Here is a 19409-nt window from a genome sequence, read left to right as displayed (position 1 = left end):
GGAAGAAGAGGTAGAGGTGGGCCGAAGGAAACCTGGTTGAGGACAATGAAAAGAGAAGAAGGAGAGGAGTGTTGGTGGGACCTGAAGGAGATGGCAAGAGACAAATATTGGTGGGAAGAGTTCATCGAGGCCTTGTGCATCCCGTGGGGTGCCACAGGAAATGATTGATTGATTGATTGATTTGGAAAATAAAGACAGTGAACTTTAAGGAGCCAGTGTTTATTTTCGCCTCAGCTGATCTTGTGTACTGTACACCTAAGGCTGACCATAGGAAGAACATCTCACTGGGCAACATTCTTCCTGTACTGTACTACTGCTGTTGGAGCCTGTGGCGGTGTGGGGACAGGTACGTAACAATAATAGTAATAATAATAATAATAATAATAATATTAATATTATTATTATTATTATTATTATTATTAAATGAAACAAAAAGGAGCATTCATAGAGTACAATACCCGCGTCCACCAACTGCTCTCAGTGCCTAGTGGACAGCCAGCTCTCAAAATCAGTTTACTTTATTCCTCTCAAACACTGAACCCTTCCACCAATTGTGGTTAATAGATGAAAACTACATATCTTCTGCAGTGATCATGACTTATTACTTTTCCTTGTGACCTTCACCTTTGACATTGTTTGAAAACACAATATACCTACTCCTTGGCAGACCCTTAACTGTTACAACAATGTTAACTAAACCTGGATTAAATCAATTTCATTTATGTCGTCAAGAGTAATATACCGTCATCGATCTTTGACATTGCCCTAACCCAGCCACAGGGGGTGCAAGCCAGCACAACTCAATGCCAGTCCCATGCCCGGATAAATGAGGAGAGTTGGCGTCAAAAAGGGCCGTCGGCCAGTAAAATATAAGCCAAAACCATGATGAGCCACAACCGAGGAATAGTGGATCATGTCAGGGAGTACCCCGTTATAAGCGACGCACAAAGTCATCGCCCGACCTCTGCGAATGTGCAAGGGCTACCGTGCCATAAGCGACCACGGCTAAAGAAGCGAGCTCCTGTTGCCCTGAGGGTGGCAACACTGAATGTTGAGACTTTGACAGGTCAAGGAGAGGTGGTGGAGCTGATGAAGATGAGAAGGGTGAGCATACTGTGTGTGCAGGAGACCAGGTGGAAGGACAACAAGGCGAAGGAATTAGGAGATGGATACAAACTTTATTATAGTAGTGCAACTGCAGAGGGAAGTAATGGAGTTGGAATAGTGGTGTCGCAGGAAATGAAAGAATATGTGACTGAAGTGGCGACAGGAGGAGATCGGTTGATAACAGTAAGGTTAGTATAATAAATGTGGTTAATGCATATGCACCAGACAGGATCAACAGATGACGAAAATGAAGAGTTGTGGAGAAAGCTAGAAAGTGACATGGAGAGAATTGCTGTGGAGGAGGGAGTGGTGCTGGGCGCAGATCTGAATGGACATGTTGGAGCAGATAATGAAGGAATTGAGAGGATACATGGAGGCCATGGGCTTGGAAATGTAAATGCAGAGGGTGAACGGATACTGGATCTGGCCATATCCTTTGACCTGGCAATTGCTAATACTTTCTTCTGCAAGAGGGAAGAGCATATCACCGCGTATAAGAGTGGAGGAAATTTTACCCAGATAGACCACCTTATGTCCAGAAGATGAAATCTGGTAGAGATAAAAGACTGTAAAGTTATACCAGGTGATCACGCAGCACCACAACACCAGCTGCTAGTGATGGATGTGGGGCTAAAAAGACCAAGAAAAGGAAGGAGGAGGTATGAGAAGAGGATTCGATGGACGGCTCTGAAGGAGGAAGCGAAGAGATAAGAGTTCAAGACTAAGGTACTAGACTGGGTGAACGTAAATATAGAGGGAGTTCAAGACTGGTGGAAGGACAATACAGAAACCGTGAGAGGAGTGGCCAGAGAAGTACTTGGAGAAACACTGGGAAAGCGTCGTACAACTACAGAAGAATGGTGGTGGAGAGAAAACGTTAAGAATGCACTAAAAAGGAAAAAGGAAACAAAGAAGCATTGGGAGCAAAGCAGATCGTGGGAGGAGAAGATGGTGTATAAAAGTGCAAAGAAGTTAGCATGGAAAGCAGTGGCAGGGTCTAAGGCTGAGGCTTGTCGTGATATGTATGAGGAACTGGAAACACCTGAAGGAGAGAAGAGAATATACTGGATAGCAAGGATTAGGTACAAGTCTACAAAGGATGTTAATCATGTGAAGCAGATGAAGGATGTAAATGGTGTGGTGCTAATCGATGAGATGAAGGTACAAGAGAGATGGGAGGAGTACTTTGAGGGCCTACTAAATGAGGAGAACCCACGGGATCATCAGGATGATGGAATACCATACCTAGGTCTTACGAGATGTGTAGAGAGAGCAGAAGTGGTGAGAGCACTTAAAAGAATGAAGAACAACAAGGAAAGTGGACCAGATGAGATCCCGGTGGAGGCGTGGAGGGCCCTGGGAGAAGCGGGAGTGGATTTGTCGTGGAATTTAATGTGCAAGATAGAGGAGCAGGAAGAGATACCAGATGAGTGGAGGGAGAGTGTGTTGGTACCCATCTTCAAGGAGAAAGATGTACAAGAGTGTGGGAATTATCGTGGAATTAAACTGCTATCACACACAATGAAGGTTTGGGAAAGGATACTGGATGAGAGACTGAGGCTGGAGGTGGAGGTGGCCAGAGGTCAGTTTGGTTTTATGCCGGGAAGAGGAACAACGAACCCAATGTTCATACTGAGACAAATGGCAGAAAAGAATAGAGAAAGACAGAAAGAAATACATATGGTGTTTATAGATCTAGCCCTTAATCACCAGACCTAGGAATCTTACGTTAATACGAGGCATGTACAGGATTCTGGACAAACTTTGTGGGTAAAAAAATATTTATAGAAATTTGCAAAAATTTTATTCCTATATTTCTTATATGAAATACATGCATTTCTAAAGTAAATTATCTATTACTTACATTTCGAAATGAAACTAGCATAGGAGAGGAAGAAAATGAAAGAAGTCAAAAATGGGAGAAAAAATGACTTTTATCTTCTACGGATCGCAGCCAGCCTCAGTCTTGAGGTATGCCGCTGAAACTTGGCACACGTGGAGTCCACACGTCCCATGTTCCCCACACGGGTTGCTGTCTGGAATGTTGCACAATGAAGGGTATGTTTCTCTAAACCAGGCATGTCTGGGATTCCGGATAATGGGGCACTAACTCAATGGTAGAGACAGGAACCACACGAATGCACCTCACACGGCAGGAGCTCATCTCAAACTGAGATGTCATGGGCAGCCGGCCTCATAGGCCTAACACCATCCTGTCCACGAGGCAAAATAGCCCTCTTGTCGGCATCTTGGACAAGTCGGGTGATTACGGGCTAGGGAAGGCCTATGATAGAATACTGAGACAGGAGTTGAGATGTTTAAGAGAGAAAAAAGTACCGGAAAAATATGTAAGACTGGTAGGGGAAATGTACAGGAATGTTAAGACGCGAGTGAGGAGTGGAGCAGGCATGACGATCAGTTTTGGAGTGGAGGTGGGGCTGCATCAGGGCTCTGCACTGAGCCCTTTCCTTTTCAACATCATATTCGACGTGTTGACAGAGGATGTAAGAATGGGGACACCATGGGACATGATGTATGCCGATGATGTGGTTTTGGTGAGTCAAAAGAAGGGATAGAGCGCAGACTGGATGAGTGGAGATTAGCACTGAAGAGTAGAGGAATGAAAATAAATAGAACAAAGATAGAATATATGATGTGTACAAAGCAGGTGCACGATAGACGTGAAAGTATTAGGCTGGATGGTGTGGAACTGAAGAGGGTGGATGCATTTAAATACCTGGGATCCACCCTATCAGCAGTCGTAGTGAAGATAAGGAAATAATCAGAAGAATCCAAGTAGGATGGAGAAGTTGGAGAGCTGTTTCAGGAGTGTTGTGTGACAGGAGAATGCCAGTGAAATTAAAGTGGAAGGTGTACAAAACTATGGTATGACCAGCAATGACATACGGGTCAGAGGCACTACCTGTGAAGAAAGTAAATGAGAGGAGGATGGAAGTAGCAGAATGAGGATGTTGCGATGAATGTGTGGCGTGACAAGGGAGGACAGAATCAGCAATGCAAGGATCAGAGGAACAGTGAAGGTGATGGAGGTTTCGAAGACGAAAGAGGCAAAACTTAGATGGTACGGCCATGTCTTAAGGAGCAATGGACAAAGTGACGAGAGGAGAGCACTGGATATGGAAGTACACGGAAGGAGGAGAGGAAGACCCAAGATAAGGTGGAAAGATTGCATAGTGGCGGATATGAGAGAGAAGAGTCTGGATACCAACATGGCAGGTGATAAAGGCACGTGGAAGAGGCTCATCAAGAACAGCGACCCCATATAAAGATGGGTAAATAAAGCTGATGAAGAAGAAGAGGAAGATCTCTGACATTGCCCTGGGCCTTTAACTTTGACTGTTCTCAGAACTGAAGCACTTGATCTTGCATTACCCTCAACCCTTCCTACATGTTTGGTCTCAGTTGAAAAATAAAAGATGTTTCCAGGCCAGTGTCTGACGTAGACCCATCACTTGAACCAGTTATCTTGTGTTCTAAAGAATAGGTTCCCTCATGGGCTGTCCCTCAATGCTTCCATCATGTTTGGTTAACTTCATATAAGAATTAGTTCAGTAATGTTATTAAAACACACACACACACACACACACACACACACACACACACACACACACACACACACACACACACACACACACACACACGCATGAGTTGCCGAGCAGAGCGGACGCACGTCAGCACCACTCCATACCTGGCCAAACCTGGCCATTGGCTACACCTAAATTAGTATCTTTATATGAGTCAAGCTCTGACTAAATGGTGTCTTAATATAAAAAGAAGAAGTTTTAAGTAAGACTGTTGTTCAAATAGTAAAGAAAACAAAGCAGCGCAAGAATGCGCAAAATCAGCTGATCAGTTGTTTTGTCTGCGACTCTGCGCAAGGGAATGTTGTAAGTAGTATCTGTGCTCTTAGTACCACATGATGGCCACCTACTTTAGTAAAGCAAATCTGGAAAAGAAAAGGGATAAAGGTACAAAGCAGGATGATTATTTCTACCAAGAACTGGTTGAAATGGAGACTTACAATAAACTGGTAGAATGAGTAAACAAACTAGAGATGGCTTTTCTGGATGAAATGGATGAAATTAAGAAACAGTTACACTTGCAGAAGGAAGAAATAGAAAAATTAGGAAAGGAAGTCAACAAGAAAGATACAACAATAGAGGAGCTGACAGTAGAAGTGAGCTCACTTAGGAGGAAAATGAATGAACTAGCAAGTACAGTAGTCAACCACGAGAGCATTATGGAAGAGTTCAGAAATGATACAGAGACAATTAGGCAAGTAAGCAGTCTGACAGATCAGAGCAGTGAGATTGAGGAAAAGATAACACAGGTGAATGAAGTGATGCAAAGCTACAAAAGTGATGTGGAAACCACTTACTGTATGCTGAAATGGTGAAAGTAAAGAAAGACTTAGAAACAAGGGTGGAAGAAAAAAGTATTAAAAAGGAAGTGAAAAGAATAATCCAAAACAATCCTAAATTGGTCAGAGATTCAGCAGATATCAACAAATCTATAGCAATCACTGGTAAAGAAGAGGAAGAAATAAGAAACAAGATCTCGAGAGACAAAAAGGAGATGGCAAATGTAAGGAGCATATTGAAGGAAGTATCAGAGGAAAGATGTAATAAAGACATAGAGGAACAAAAAAGGTTAGGGAAATATAAGAGAAATAAGTCAAGACCTCTAAAGGTAACCTTAAAGAGTGTAAATACTGTGATGGAGATACTAAAGAATGCAAAGAAACTCATGGAAATAGAGGAATTATAAAATGTGTGGATAAAATGATGCCTAATTTAAGAGGAACTGGAATTACTAAAAGAAAGGAGGAAGCAAAAACAGATAACGAGGGAAGATCAGAGGAGGAGAAGAATACATTTTTTTTACAAAGCAATCGGATTGCAGGTTCGAAAGTGGTACATAAACAGCAGGGAATAAAAGGGAGGAAGGTAGAAGAACCAAGTCATGACAGGTATGTAAATAAGATGATTAAGTTGATGCACTCAAACGTGGATGGAATGGTATCTAAATTATTAGAGATGAATAATAATATCAGAGAAAATGAACCACATATAATATGCCTAACTGAAATAAAATTAACACCAAGGATATCAAATGACAACCTAAACTTAGAGGAATACAATATATGGAGAAGAGATAGGAACTTGAAAAAAGGAGAAGGAATTATAATATTAACAAAGAAAAATTTAAAAGTCAAAGAAACAGAACTAGATTATACCCTCATAAGTAGAACTGATTGCAGTAGAGAACAATACATCTGAAGGAAAAGTAATTGTAGCCAATTTGTACATGCCACCATGATCAAACAAATAGGAAAGAGACGAATATGAGGATCTGGCAGAGGGTACAATTCAGAGTTTAAGAGCATTACTACATAGAATGGAAGAGAAATCAGAAAGACTTATACTACCTGGAGATTTTAATACAAATATAAATTGGAATATTCTAGAAATAATAAGCCAAGGAAGCTCTTGGGGCCAAAACTCCTAGATCTCGTCCAGAAGTTTTTCCTAACGCAACGTGTAAGGGAGCACCAGAAAAAGAGGACTCGATATACCTTCGATGCTAGATCTTATATATATTTAACATGCAAGAAAACGACATTGACAGTTTAATGTATCACCCTCCATTTGGCAAAAGTGACCATGCTGTACTAAACAGCAACTGCAGGATTGAATATGACATAGTTAACAGCAATGAAGGTTACAAAAAGAGCCCAAATTATACAAAGGGAAACTATCATTACATAAAGAAGTAGTTCTACGAAACTGGGAAAAGGAGCTTAGAGGACAAGTTTTAAATGCTATATATATAAAATTCTGTGAACTTTATGAAATAGGAGTCCAGAAGTACATTCCACAGCACAAAGAAGCAGAAAAGAAAAGAAAGAAATGGTTCAATACAGAATATAAAAAATCAAAAGAAAAAGGGATTTGTTGTGGAATAGATACAGAAGACACAATAGTGAAAGGGCATCTGTAAACAGGCAAGAAACGATTATAAAAGAATTAGGATGGAAGCCCAGAAACAGTTTGAGGAGGATATCATAAATAAAAGTAATGATCAATCGAAGCTATTTTACAGCTACATCAGAAGCAAACCAAAGTAAAAGAAAAAATACAATCCGTTACGGATGAGGGGATCACCTGTACACAAGAGAAGGATATTTGTGAAGCACTAAATAAGAATTTTCAATAAGTTATTACAGAATAAAATAATTTTAAGAGGGATGATCGTGCTAGAAGAGTGAGAGAAGAGTTCTGGACAAATGTAGAAGTGTGCATGGAAAAGTTTGGAAGGAATGAGAGAGTGTTTTTGATTGTTGATATGAATGGTAAAGTTGGGAATGTGAAGGTGGATGGAATAGTTGGTGAGTGGGGTGTGCCTGCAGAGATAGATGAGAATGGCAGTGCGTTAGTGGACATTTGTGCTGGGAGGGGGTTGGTGATAGCCAATACCCTTTTCAGGCATAAAATGATCCACAGGTATACATGGCGAGTGATGAGAAGGGTGGGTGGTGAACTGAATGAAAGGAAGGCAATGACTGATTATGTGTGTTTGGATGAAAGCATGCGAAGATGTGTAATGGATGCAAGAGCTCATAGAGGTTGGGGGAGTGGACTTTCTGACCACTACTTGGTGGTGGCCAGAATTAGAATTCAAGTAAGATGGAGGAATAGAAGAAGGGAAAGACGAGAGGAAGTAGTAGTTGCAAGGAGAATGGAAAGGTTACAAGAGGATGAGAAAAAGGCAGAGTATCAGAGAGAAGTGGAGGAACGATTGGGCAAATATGAATTGGAGCAGATGGGAGACGTGGAAGGTGTGTGTAAGGTTTTTACAGAAGAAATATGCGCAGCATGTGATGCGGTGTGTGGAAGGAAGAGAACGCGGAGGGGGGTGCAAGGAACAGCGTGGTGGACTGAAGAGGTGAGACAGGCTGTGGCACAAAAGAAGAAAGCATACAATGAATGAATGAGAAATAGGGGCGTGGAAGAAGTTGAGAGGCGGAAGAGAGAGTTATATATAGAAAGAAAGAGAGAGGTGAAAAGATTAGTAAGAGAGAGTAAGAAGAGAGTGGATGAGGAATTTGGAAGGAATTTGAGTGTAAAGTGGAGGGACTGTAGGAAAATGTTCTGGAACGAGGTGAAGAGAGTAAGACAGGGTGGAAGTGAAGTTAGCAGGGGAGTGAAAGATGAAAATGGTAGATTACTAGTGGAGAAGGGAGAAAAAGTGAGCAGATGGAGAGAACACTTTAAGGAATTGTTGAACATACAGGATGGAAGTAATGCGAGTATAAGTGGCTGGGGAATGGCTGGGAGAAGGAGGGAGGTGAGAAGACAGGAAGAAATCAGTAGGATAGAAGTTGTGGAAGCAATGAAGAAAGATAAATTGGGGAAAGCCCCAGGAATTAATGGAGTGTGTGGTGAAATGCTGAAGCATGGGGGAGAGATAGTAGTAGAATGGATGTGGAAGATGTGCAGATTGGCCTGGGAGGAAGGTAGAGTCCCGGAGGATTGGAAGTCAGGTATAATAATTATTCCCTCGTACAAAGGAAAAGGTGGAAAAGAAGTGTGTGGTAATCATAGGGGCATTTGTCTTCTTAGTATAATTGGAAAAGTGTATGGTAGGATACTTATTGACAGAGTTAGAGAAAGAACAGAGATATTAGTTGGAGAAGAACAGGGAGGCTTTAGGAAGGGAAGAGGTTGTGTAGATCAGATATTCATTCTTAGATAAAATGATGCCTAATTTAAGAGGAATTTAAGAGGAAAAGTTTCTAGAGAAGGGAAAGAAGTTGTATGCGGCTTTCATGGATTTGGAGAAAGCATATGACAGGGTGGATAGACAAGGATTGTGGAAAGTGTTAAGAATATATGGAGTAGATGGGAAGTTGTTGAATGCTGTGAAGAGTATGTACGATGGTGCGAAGGCTGCAGTGCGTGTGGATGGTGAACTAAGTGAATTTTTCTCTTTGAAAGTTGGTTTGAAATAGGGATGTGTCATGTCTCCATAGTTGTTCAATCTGTACATGGATGTGGTAATAAAAGAGGTACAAGGTAGGGTAGTGGATGTTGGAGTGGCCCTGGTGAGAGAGGGTAGTGTTTGGAAACTCCCTGTACTGTTGTTTGCAGATGATACTGTGTTGTTGAGTGAAGACGAAGGGGAGCTGCAAGGCTTGGTGGATGAGTTTGGGAGAGTGTGTAAGAAACGGAACCTAAAGGTGAATGTAGGGAAGAGTAAAGTGATGGTCTTTGAGAGAGGTGAAGTTAGTGAATGTACAGCGAGGTTAGATGGTGAGGAATTGGAAAATGTGAGTACGTTTAAGTATTTGGGTAGTGTGATGAGTAAGGATGGAGGTTTGGAGGGTGAAGTGCTTGAAAGGGTACAGCAGGGAAGAAAGGTTGCTGGTTCCTTGAAAGCAGTGATAAGAAACTGGGAAGTGAGCATGGAAGTGAAAAAGTTACTACATGACAGTATTGTGATACCAACTCTAACGTACGGAAGTGAAGCTTGGACATTGTTGGAAGGACACAAGTCAAGAGTGAGAGCAGTGGAAATGAGTTATTTAAGAGGAGCCTGTGGAGTCACGTGGAGAGACAGGCTGACGAATGAGGATATAAAGGAGCGTTGTGGTGTGGATGTGGATGTGATAGGAAGCGTTATGAGGAACACATTGAGGTGGTTTGGCCATGTGGAGAGGATGGAGGGTGAGAGACTGACGAAGAGAGTGTATGTGAGTGAGGTGGTGGGGGAAAGAGGGAGGGGGAGGCCGAGGATGAGATGGAGGGATGGGGTGGAGAGGTATATGAGAGAGGGGGGTGTGATTTGGGAGCAGGGCAGTGAAATGGCGGGGGACAGGGCGACTTGGAGGCGATTTGTTTGTGGCCACCCCAAACGGGATTGAGGCGTCTGGCAATAGATAGATAGATAGATAGATCTTTTACCTTTCAGTTTCACCCATTATTTCTAGTCCCAGAATTGTTCTCTATTCCAAAAGGTTATATCTCATGTCGTCGGATTTGTTAAGACTGAAATATTTGTATCAGAATTCTACTAATTCCTCCTTTTTTGCTATGGAGATTGAAGCACCGCAGAAATGTTGGAAAACATATTGGGAAGAAAAAGAAGTAAAAATGAATAATGAGACAGCTAAAAATAAGGATGAGCGAAACAAAAAAAAAAAAAAAAAAAAAGAGAGATGAAAACGATGAAAACAAAGAGTAAAATGTTCATGGAAGAAAATAAATATATGAATAATATTGTATAAGAGAAAGACATATGGATGGATGTATCTTTTAGGCTGGAAGGTGTGTTCTCAGGTGGTTGCACCCAGTAGGCCGCCAATCAGGTGACTCCTCAGTGCGATAATAGTACTGACCAGCAAAGTCCACTGAAAAATATGTGAAAGTTTAAATAATCGATCTGGGGTCATATTTCACGGTCAGCGGATTACATCAATCATAAGGTTGGATCAGATGGGAGAACAAAGAGACGGGGAGAGATGAATAAGAAGGGAAGGAAAGCTATTATGGAGGAGGTGGAAGTAGTGAAAGAATGGGAGACATGGGAAAAGCTAGGAAGAGGAAAGAAGACGGAAATAAAGAAGAAGAAGAAGAAGAGACGTTAACCCCCTCAGTATGATTATCCTATTTCTCTATATCTATATCTATCTATCTTTCTCTCTCTCTCTCTCTCTCTCTCTCTCTCTCTCTCTCTATCTCGATAAAAATATATATATATATATATATATATATATATATATATATATATATATATATATATATATATATATATATATATATATATATTGGTAGTAATTTTTATGTATATCTCAATGGCCACCAGTGTATTGCCGAGAATTTTAATGAATACCACCGCTAACCCCAGTGTATTGCTGTAGATTTTTAATTATCTCTCACTGTTAAGACACCAGAGTAATGTTACGATCATTCTGATCCCACAAACCTTCATGTCACTACAGTTTCTCCTCTTACAACCATTTCTTGTCACCGCTTAGCGTTGGAGTGTAAATCGCCAGAAATGCGCACTGAATTTAAAGTTGAGATTACTAGGGTGTCAGTTGGTAATGGGAATTTAGTAATAGGTGAGATTTCTATGCCGGTTCTCATTGTCCTTATTAAATTCAAGGTTGTATTAGAATTTATGGAGGATGGGTGTGGTAGCGTGATATTCTTTATGGCTAGCTGTCTCTGTACTGACCTCGAGCATAACACTTTTTATTTACCATCGTGGCTGCCAATAATTACCAAGCCTGTTTTTAGTGTAGACCCAAAACCAACTGGGGTGTTTTAATTCCCTTACTCCAAAATAGATACCAATGAATTACCCGACTTATGTCCAAACTGTGGGATCAGATTTCATACTGAATGGGTTAGCATGAATTAGGTAGGCTTAGGTTCTCCAGTTGTTATTCCCCCTAGTACACCTTGCGGGCCACCCCGTACATAGGCATCAAAGAAGGGTAGCTGGAAACCCGACAGAGTATAACATTGATTTTAATCGTACCCAAAATTAGATAAATGCTTAAATCCATAGATTCACTTCCCTAGTTAACATTGTTCTAATAACACTTGGAACAGAAAGACCATACGAGTTATCAGTGGATGTCGTTCTCCTTGGTCACTGAAGGACTCGAGGAGGGATGATACTAAAACAGTATAAAGACCACTTACTCAGCAATACATCCTGCACCACTCTCCTACAATAACACTCACTTCAATGATGAGACTTTAATCATAACACTCAGTTCAATAAACGGGAAAACCTAAAATGACCTAATTCAATATTTACACGACTTCCTATAATTAGATTATCATTTTAGACTGAAGAAATGCACTTCGATTACATTATTTCCCTTGTGACTTATAATACAGAAAGCTCCTCAACTTAGGTTAACGTACAATGATTTAGATTTCTGCCTAACACAATGATTGGGGAGGGGGGGAGGGAAGTGTGTGGTATGTAAGTGTGGTGACGTATTTGGCAGATTATGACTTGATTTGATGTTAAAATCTGTGAATCAGTCAAAGGCGGTGGAATGGGTCACACAAGAACTTTGCTATTGAACACACTATTAATCACTCTACTCTCTACAATTCTCAATGTGAAAACAATGGAAGGGGGAGATTATCAGGCTTTGGCACTAACCTGTGAATCAGTCAAAGGCGGTGGAATGAGTCACGCAGTTGCATGCTCACCCACGTCTTTTATAACCTCGGATACCTCAGTCCGATTGCATTCGACGATGTTATAGTCCGTTTTTTTTTTATTTTTTTTTAAATAACAGAATGGAGGAAGGAAAAAACAAATGGGGGAAAAAAAATAATCCATACACCAGATTACTGGTGTCCTCTGTTCATAAAATATCTGTAACAGTTAGACTTGAACAGTTGTAGGTTGAAATTTGAAGGAAAACAACTCTGGGGAAGCGAGTTCCAGAGAGATGCAGTTCGGGGAATGAAAGAATTCTGATAGGCAGAAGTTCTGCAATATGGTTGAGTGACATTCCAGTCATGAGCGCTACCAGATGCCCGTGTAGCACGAAGGAAGGCATGAAGAGGTGGCACCATGGACGCAACTTCGTCTGAGCATTTGCCAAAAAAATATCTGTAAAATAATGCAAGGGAGGCAACATTCCTTCTTACTTGCGGGGGAGGTAGTTTATATGTAATGACAGGGTTGTTAATGATTCTAACAGCTTTATTCTTAATTTTGTCTACTTGTCTTAATGCAACCTCTCCACAACCATTCCACAAGGGTGAGCAATATTCAAGCTGAGAGCGCAGATGACTCTTATAAATTATAGCTAACTGCTCATCCGCGAAGAACTTACGGACTCTGTACAATAGTCCAAGTTTCTTTGATGCGGTTTTAGCAAGTGATCTGACATGAGAGGTCCAGCTGAGGGCACTGTTAAGTGAGACACCAAGAATTTCAATACTTTTGGAGATGGGAATATTAGTAGCACTGAAGGTAATGTACGAATCTGGTAATATCTGTCTATTAGTAAACTGTATATATTTAGTTTTACTGGCATTAAAAGAGACAAGGTTGTTTTGTCTCCATTCACTGATTGTAGATAGATCTTGATTTATGGAGATGGCTGTACTGAGTTGAGAGGTAGAGATATTATACTTTGTAATTGGATGTCTGAGTGTGAATGAACTATGTAGTGTTGAGTCATCTGCATATGAGTGAATGGGATTGTGAGTGACAGATAAGAGATCATTAATATGAACCAGAAATAGGGTTGGCGCCAGAACTGATCCCTGGGGCACGCCGGCGTTAATTGAGTGGAAATTCGAATATACATCATCTACTTTTATTCTTATTTTCCTGTCACTAAGATAAGAAGAAATTAAAGGAACAAAATACGTTAGTCAATAGCAAGGGAGTTTGGACAGCAGTGAACGGTGCCATACTCTGTCGAAAGCTTTAGAGATATCAAGAGCTACTGCATGAGTTTCTCCAAAAAGATCAATTGATTGATGGATGGTATGAGTTAAGAGATTGAGTATGTCAATGGTGGATCTTTCGCGGCGAAAACCGTATTGTCTATCACTAATTAAGTTGTTGGATTCAAGATGTTTAACAATATGCTTATTAATTAAAGTTTCAAATACCTTACCAAGAGAAGATGTGACAGCTATTGGTCTGTAACTGGAGGGGTCAGATGAACCTCCTTTCCTCGGAACTGGGTGGATATTGGCTTCTTTCCATGAATTTGGGAATAAAGAAGTACGTATGCATAGTCTGAATAATTTAGCTAGGACAGAGGCAAGTTCAGGGGAACACTTTTTCAAAACAATTTGCGGAATTCCATCTGGGCCTGGAGCTTTGTTGGTAGGTAAATTGTCTAGGATGGATATTACGAATCTTGTCTGTATTTTAAGTGGGGCAATTTCGGGAGAATCAAGTTCCAGCACTGAGACATTCTGGCTGATATCATCTATGGCAGAGTTTCTTGCAAAGGTACTAGCAAAGATATCTGCTTTCCCACGTGGGTCATTTGTAATATTGCCATCTGAAGATTTTAGTGGGGGAATGGAAGATGACTTGTTAAAGTTATTATTGAAAGAATTAAGAGCTGACCAGAATATTCTATTGTCATTAGGGTTGTTAAGTAGTTTTGATGCTTGCTTTTGAAGAAAGTTTGATTTAGATAGATTTAATACAGTTTTTGCATGATTTCTAGCAATTTTAAATTGGGAGAGTGATTCAGATGTTTTTTATTTTAAGTAAGAGTTATATGCTAATGACTTCTGGGCTGTTGCTCTGGCACAATTGCCATCAAACCATTTTGGAGAGTTTGATCTTTTAGTGAATTGTTGACTTGGTATGAATAAATCCATACCAGCTAGTATTAAGTCGCAAATGTGGGACTGGGTAGAATTGGGATCACTAGAGAAGAAAGACTGCCATGGAACATCAGCAAGATAATTTCTAAATCCATCCCAGTCTGCCCTGTCAAAGTGCCATCGGGTCACCCTGACAGGTTCGGAATGGGGAGGTGTAGGAGGGTTAACTAATGAGGCTTTGATGAGATTGTGGTCATAGGATCCAAGTGGTGACAGTACCTCTATCCTGTATTGATCTGGATTATTTGTCAAGAATATATCCAAGAGATGGGCATTATGGTCAGGATTATCAGCTATTCTGGTTGGTTGCTTTACCAACTGGGTGAGATTAAACGATTCCACAAACAGCTCGCATTCTAGACCAGCGTCGTCAGTCCGGGCAGAATGCAATAACCATTCAACATTGTGTATGTTAAAATCACCCAAAATGGTAATTTCATTGCCAAGGGCAAGGTCAAGGTTACTCAACTGAGTGGATATGGAATCAAATACACTGGGTTCCGAAGAAGCATTGGGGGAACGATAAACTACACAGATATATTTGGTTATGTTTTGGCAATTTAATTTATAAAATGAGTAATCAAAACTGGATGAAGTGAAGTTTAAAATAGTATCAACTGCATATTGGGATTTGATATAACAACAGGTGCCGCCCTTGTTTCGAAAGTTTGTAAGGAGATGGTAACCGGGAAAACAAAATGGAGATATATCGGTAGAGGGTGAGATTTGTGGTTCTGTGAGGAATAGGGCCAAAGGGGATATGGACAAGTATGTCTCGCAACACTCATTTCGGAATTGACTTCTTTAGAGCTTATCGTATTTCACCAAGATTACACGACGATGGAGAAAATTTGAGTGGCATTGAGAAAGATCACACCACTTAATATCAAGTCTTCGCAATGATGTTGGGATGCAATTTTGTCAGTTAACCAAACGTGGGAACGCACAGTGATCGATATTTCGAGGTAACTAAATATATAGAACTGTTTCTCCCCCTCTGGCACCTTCTCAATCAGCATTTCTAACACTAAAATGAGTTGAAACCTAAAGATATCTTTGAATTAACTCAAGTAAGAGATTATGAACATTAAGTCAATTTAAATGTTCATCAACATCGCTACCTGTGTGTTTTATGGAGGGGAGGAGGGAGTGTTGTTGGCTGATGTAATACTTAATGCGAATTACATGATAAGTAGATACTCACTTCTTACTTATCCCAACGATACAAAAAATCACTCTTATATGATACTTATGGTACACTTATACTAGATTATAATAATTCACACTTATACTAAATTGTTCATAATTACTTAATTACAACTATTTTATGTCTAAATTACACTTATATTACATCCTGACCTAACTTACTGGGACCATATATATATATATATATATATATATATATATATATATATATATATATATATAGATATATATATATATATATATATATATATATATATCTATATATAGATATATATAGATATATATAGATATATATATAGATAGATATGGAGCTAGCTCTGTGGCTCGGGTAAGAAGTGGTTGGAAGAAGTTCAGGGAGCTCTTGCCTCTCCTGACATTGAGATGACTCTCCCTACGTGCTAAGGGGTCTTTGTATGCAGCATGTGTTAGGAGTGTAATGCTGTATGGTAGTGAGACCTGGGCAGTGAAGAAGGAGGATATTCGTCGGCTCAGACGTACAGAAATGACAATGTTTAGGTGGATGTGTAGTGCGTCCCTGCGTCCAATGTCTGAGGGGGCTGGGTTTACGGTGGAAGAGTTGAGAGGTAGGATGGGACTGGAGTGTATTGGTGTTATGATGAGGAGAGGTAGATTGAGATGGTTTGGACATGTGGAGAGGATGGGGGATGATAATTGGGTGATGAAGGTGAGAAGTGTTAATACTGGGGGTGGTGTTATGAGGGGTAGACCGAGAAAGACATGGGTCGTGGTCATTAAGTGTGACCTCCGGGTTAAGGGACTGAACAGAGAGGCTGCAATGGATTGTGCAGCATGGAGAGCCGCCATTAGGTGACCAAGGCCGACGCATGCAAGCATGTTGGAGCCTTTAAAAATGAAACGAAAAATGAAACGATATATTCCTACCCTTCAGATAACCTTAAGCAGCTTAGGAAACACCCCAACACCTCTTGTAGTGGAGAGGTCGGGAGCAATGATCATTAATTACTTTCATTTTCTTTTTAGCTGAGCAAAATTTGGATGCAGTATGACATTTTACGTCGATATTAACCCTCTCAGACCAAGACATCATCCGTAAGTTGAACAGAACCATCTGGTGGTGGCATGGATTACAAGACTTTTGTTCACTCATACTACATTACACTGGTTTTACACTGAGAGATAAATAATTACACACTGTTGCATACCCGTAATCGGTAGGTTACAGAATATTAAACGTGTGTAGAAAATAATTTCTTCTATCAAAGTCAGTACAACTGGGCTATTCTATTCTCGCAAATGCCAGACAATTTCATTCAGCTGTTAATGAGTATAGAAGCCTGGGAGGTACAGCGTGACCTTTCAATCAGGACAACTCTAACATTAAATTTTGCTGTCACACTTTTTTTTTTTTTTTTAGCTAAGGATAACAGGCTAAGGGTATTAATAATTGTATTATTAGCTCTGTCATGGAAGGAACATCTCTACTACGTATGTTATCGGCAAAGCCGCGAGATTTTATAACATAAGAGAGTATACGAGGATCCTGGCAGTGTTTATACTGTCGCCATTATCCCTCATCCTGTCGGAGAAACTAGTGTATTCTTACCCAGAAACAACAGATGATATTATTCTTACGAGACTGAATCACAGTAGCCTGAGACTGTTATGAAATTGATGTAGGAAAATTAAGTGATGAGTGACTGTTTGTGTGTGTGTGTGTGTGTGTGTGTGTGTGTGTGTGTGTGTGTGAGAGAGAGAGAGAGAGAGAGAGAGAGAGACTGTCTACGGTATGTAACTGGCAGCAAGTGTTCAGTTTTTTAATTAATGAATTTAAAGGAAAGATGCTGGGAAATGAAGAGGTCAGCGATTGTGAGTGTGTTGGTGTGACGTGCCTCAGTCGTTTCCCTGATGGCTGCTGCAACAATCACACGAAGTATTCCGCCTCCTCCCTCAGTTATTTGAAATTCTGATGAGAGTGGCTGAGCGAGGGGGACAGAATGAAGGCGGACACAAGCAGTTTTTCTTCCAAGCTCTTTTATATGTCGTGGACCCGTGTGTGTTTGGGTGCGTCTGAGACTCATTTGTTGTTAATGAGCGTCTCAAAATTTGGTCTCTTTGTCCGTATTTCCATGGGCATAGAAAGCACCTCAACATATGTTCCTTAGCAATATTTAGTCTTAATGAAAGGAACCATTGGATGAAAGACTTCACTAGTTTTCCTTTATAAGAAAGTGGGACGAAGAGAAGTCTCCGACCATGTCATTACTGTTTCAAAATGTATAAACAAACTCCATTTCAAAACCTGGAGATATTTGCAAATGGAAAGAGAGGATGCGGGAAATAGAGTTTACCACCTTGGTACAAAAGGAACTGAAAATTCCGGTTTAACTATTAGTATGAAAGCTTCACTGAAGATAGGTGAGAGTTGTGGACAGCTGAGTGCTGCGTACCCGCTGAGTGGAGAAAGCGTGCAGCTAACGAAATGAGAATAACTGTGTCCTGTTTTACTGCGTTAGTAAAAAGACACTGCTGCAACAAGGCAAGGAACACAGAAACTGAAGGGAACTAGAAATAACAGGGGAGTTCAGTAAACGAAAAGCCTTTAACTCTCTCCTGTTATGTACGAGAGTCACATACAATGACTAATCCCTTCTTCACCTCCCAGTACACACAAACAAGCAAGGAAATAAACGAACACAGTTTGTCAGAACTGTAGTCCACGCATGAATGAAATGTTCTCAGTAATGAGTCAGTTGGTTAACAGGTTTAAAGTGGGGTTAGAATCCTTCAGCACATCGAACCTCTGAGAAACCAATATTAAAAGAACTGTTATACGATATTTACAAGGCATCTCAAGGTCATATGAAACGTGAAGGAAACTTACATTTCCTTGTTCTTCTGTGATGAGCACAACTTACACTTCGTCTGTATTATAAAGATCCGTTTTTTGTATGTTTGTTGGTTTGTAATTTGTTACCGTAACACAGCAAAAACGGCGCACTGTAGCGCAATTTTTGTCAGAGCAAGGTATGGCTGAAATGTTCTGCCTTGAAGAATACAACAATTTCCATTCCAATCAGGCCACCGGTTCCAGAGTTATGACTTATTTCTGGCCTTTTGACATCTAGCGGCTTTGACAGTCTTTAGGCTAATCACTTTCATTGTGGGCAATGAAGTTACCGTAACACAACCTTTTTGACATCGAGCGAGTTAAAAATGATATAAACAATATTAGGTGCCCCATGCAGATATAAAATGGTGGGGCAGAGGTGGTAAGAAAACATTTAGCCCCATTACAGTAGTTGGCTTGCGTTTGATCAATTTACACTTCACCTACGAAATCAAAAATATTTAAGTAAATTTGTGATGCAAATATGTGGATAGATGAATCAGTTACTCTACATTTTCTTCCCATATCAACTGTGATGGTTATTACCAGTTCAGACCAAGGACGCAGTTTACTGTTATTGAGGCGGTGAACATGGAAGTAAAGAAATCTTAGCATGGTAGTGCTTTGATATCCACTGTGCCGTATGGAATGATGACTGAACTCTGGTGGTAGGACACGCATTAAGAATGAGAAGAGTGGAAGTGATTTATCTGAGAGAGAGAAAGAAAGAGAGAGAGAGAGAGAGAGAGAAGCTGTGGATTGTTGTGGTGTTTACGTGAATGTGCTGGACATTGTTAGAAGTTCTCTGA

The 19409-nt window shown here is 40.4% G+C and overlaps 1 protein-coding gene across 1 annotated transcript; it reads left to right on the top strand.

Annotated features, from left to right (window-relative positions):
• Nucleotides 1–885: 885 nt before the first annotated feature.
• On the top strand, nt 886–1653 carry LOC145392316 (uncharacterized). The gene is made up of 2 exons (XM_080266743.1): nt 886–1104; nt 1333–1653. Exons 1-2 carry the CDS (start codon nt 886–888, stop codon nt 1651–1653), a joined length of 540 nt encoding a protein of 179 aa, XP_080122869.1.
• The last annotated feature ends 17756 nt before the right edge of the window (nt 1654–19409 follow it).

The sequence above is a fragment of the Coenobita brevimanus genome, chromosome 2 (genome assembly GCF_032717465.1).
Source record: "Coenobita brevimanus isolate Jiangsu-jjx chromosome 2, ASM3271746v2, whole genome shotgun sequence".
NCBI lineage: Eukaryota > Metazoa > Arthropoda > Malacostraca > Decapoda > Coenobitidae > Coenobita > Coenobita brevimanus.
This window is presented reverse-complemented; position numbering and strand designations above follow the sequence as displayed.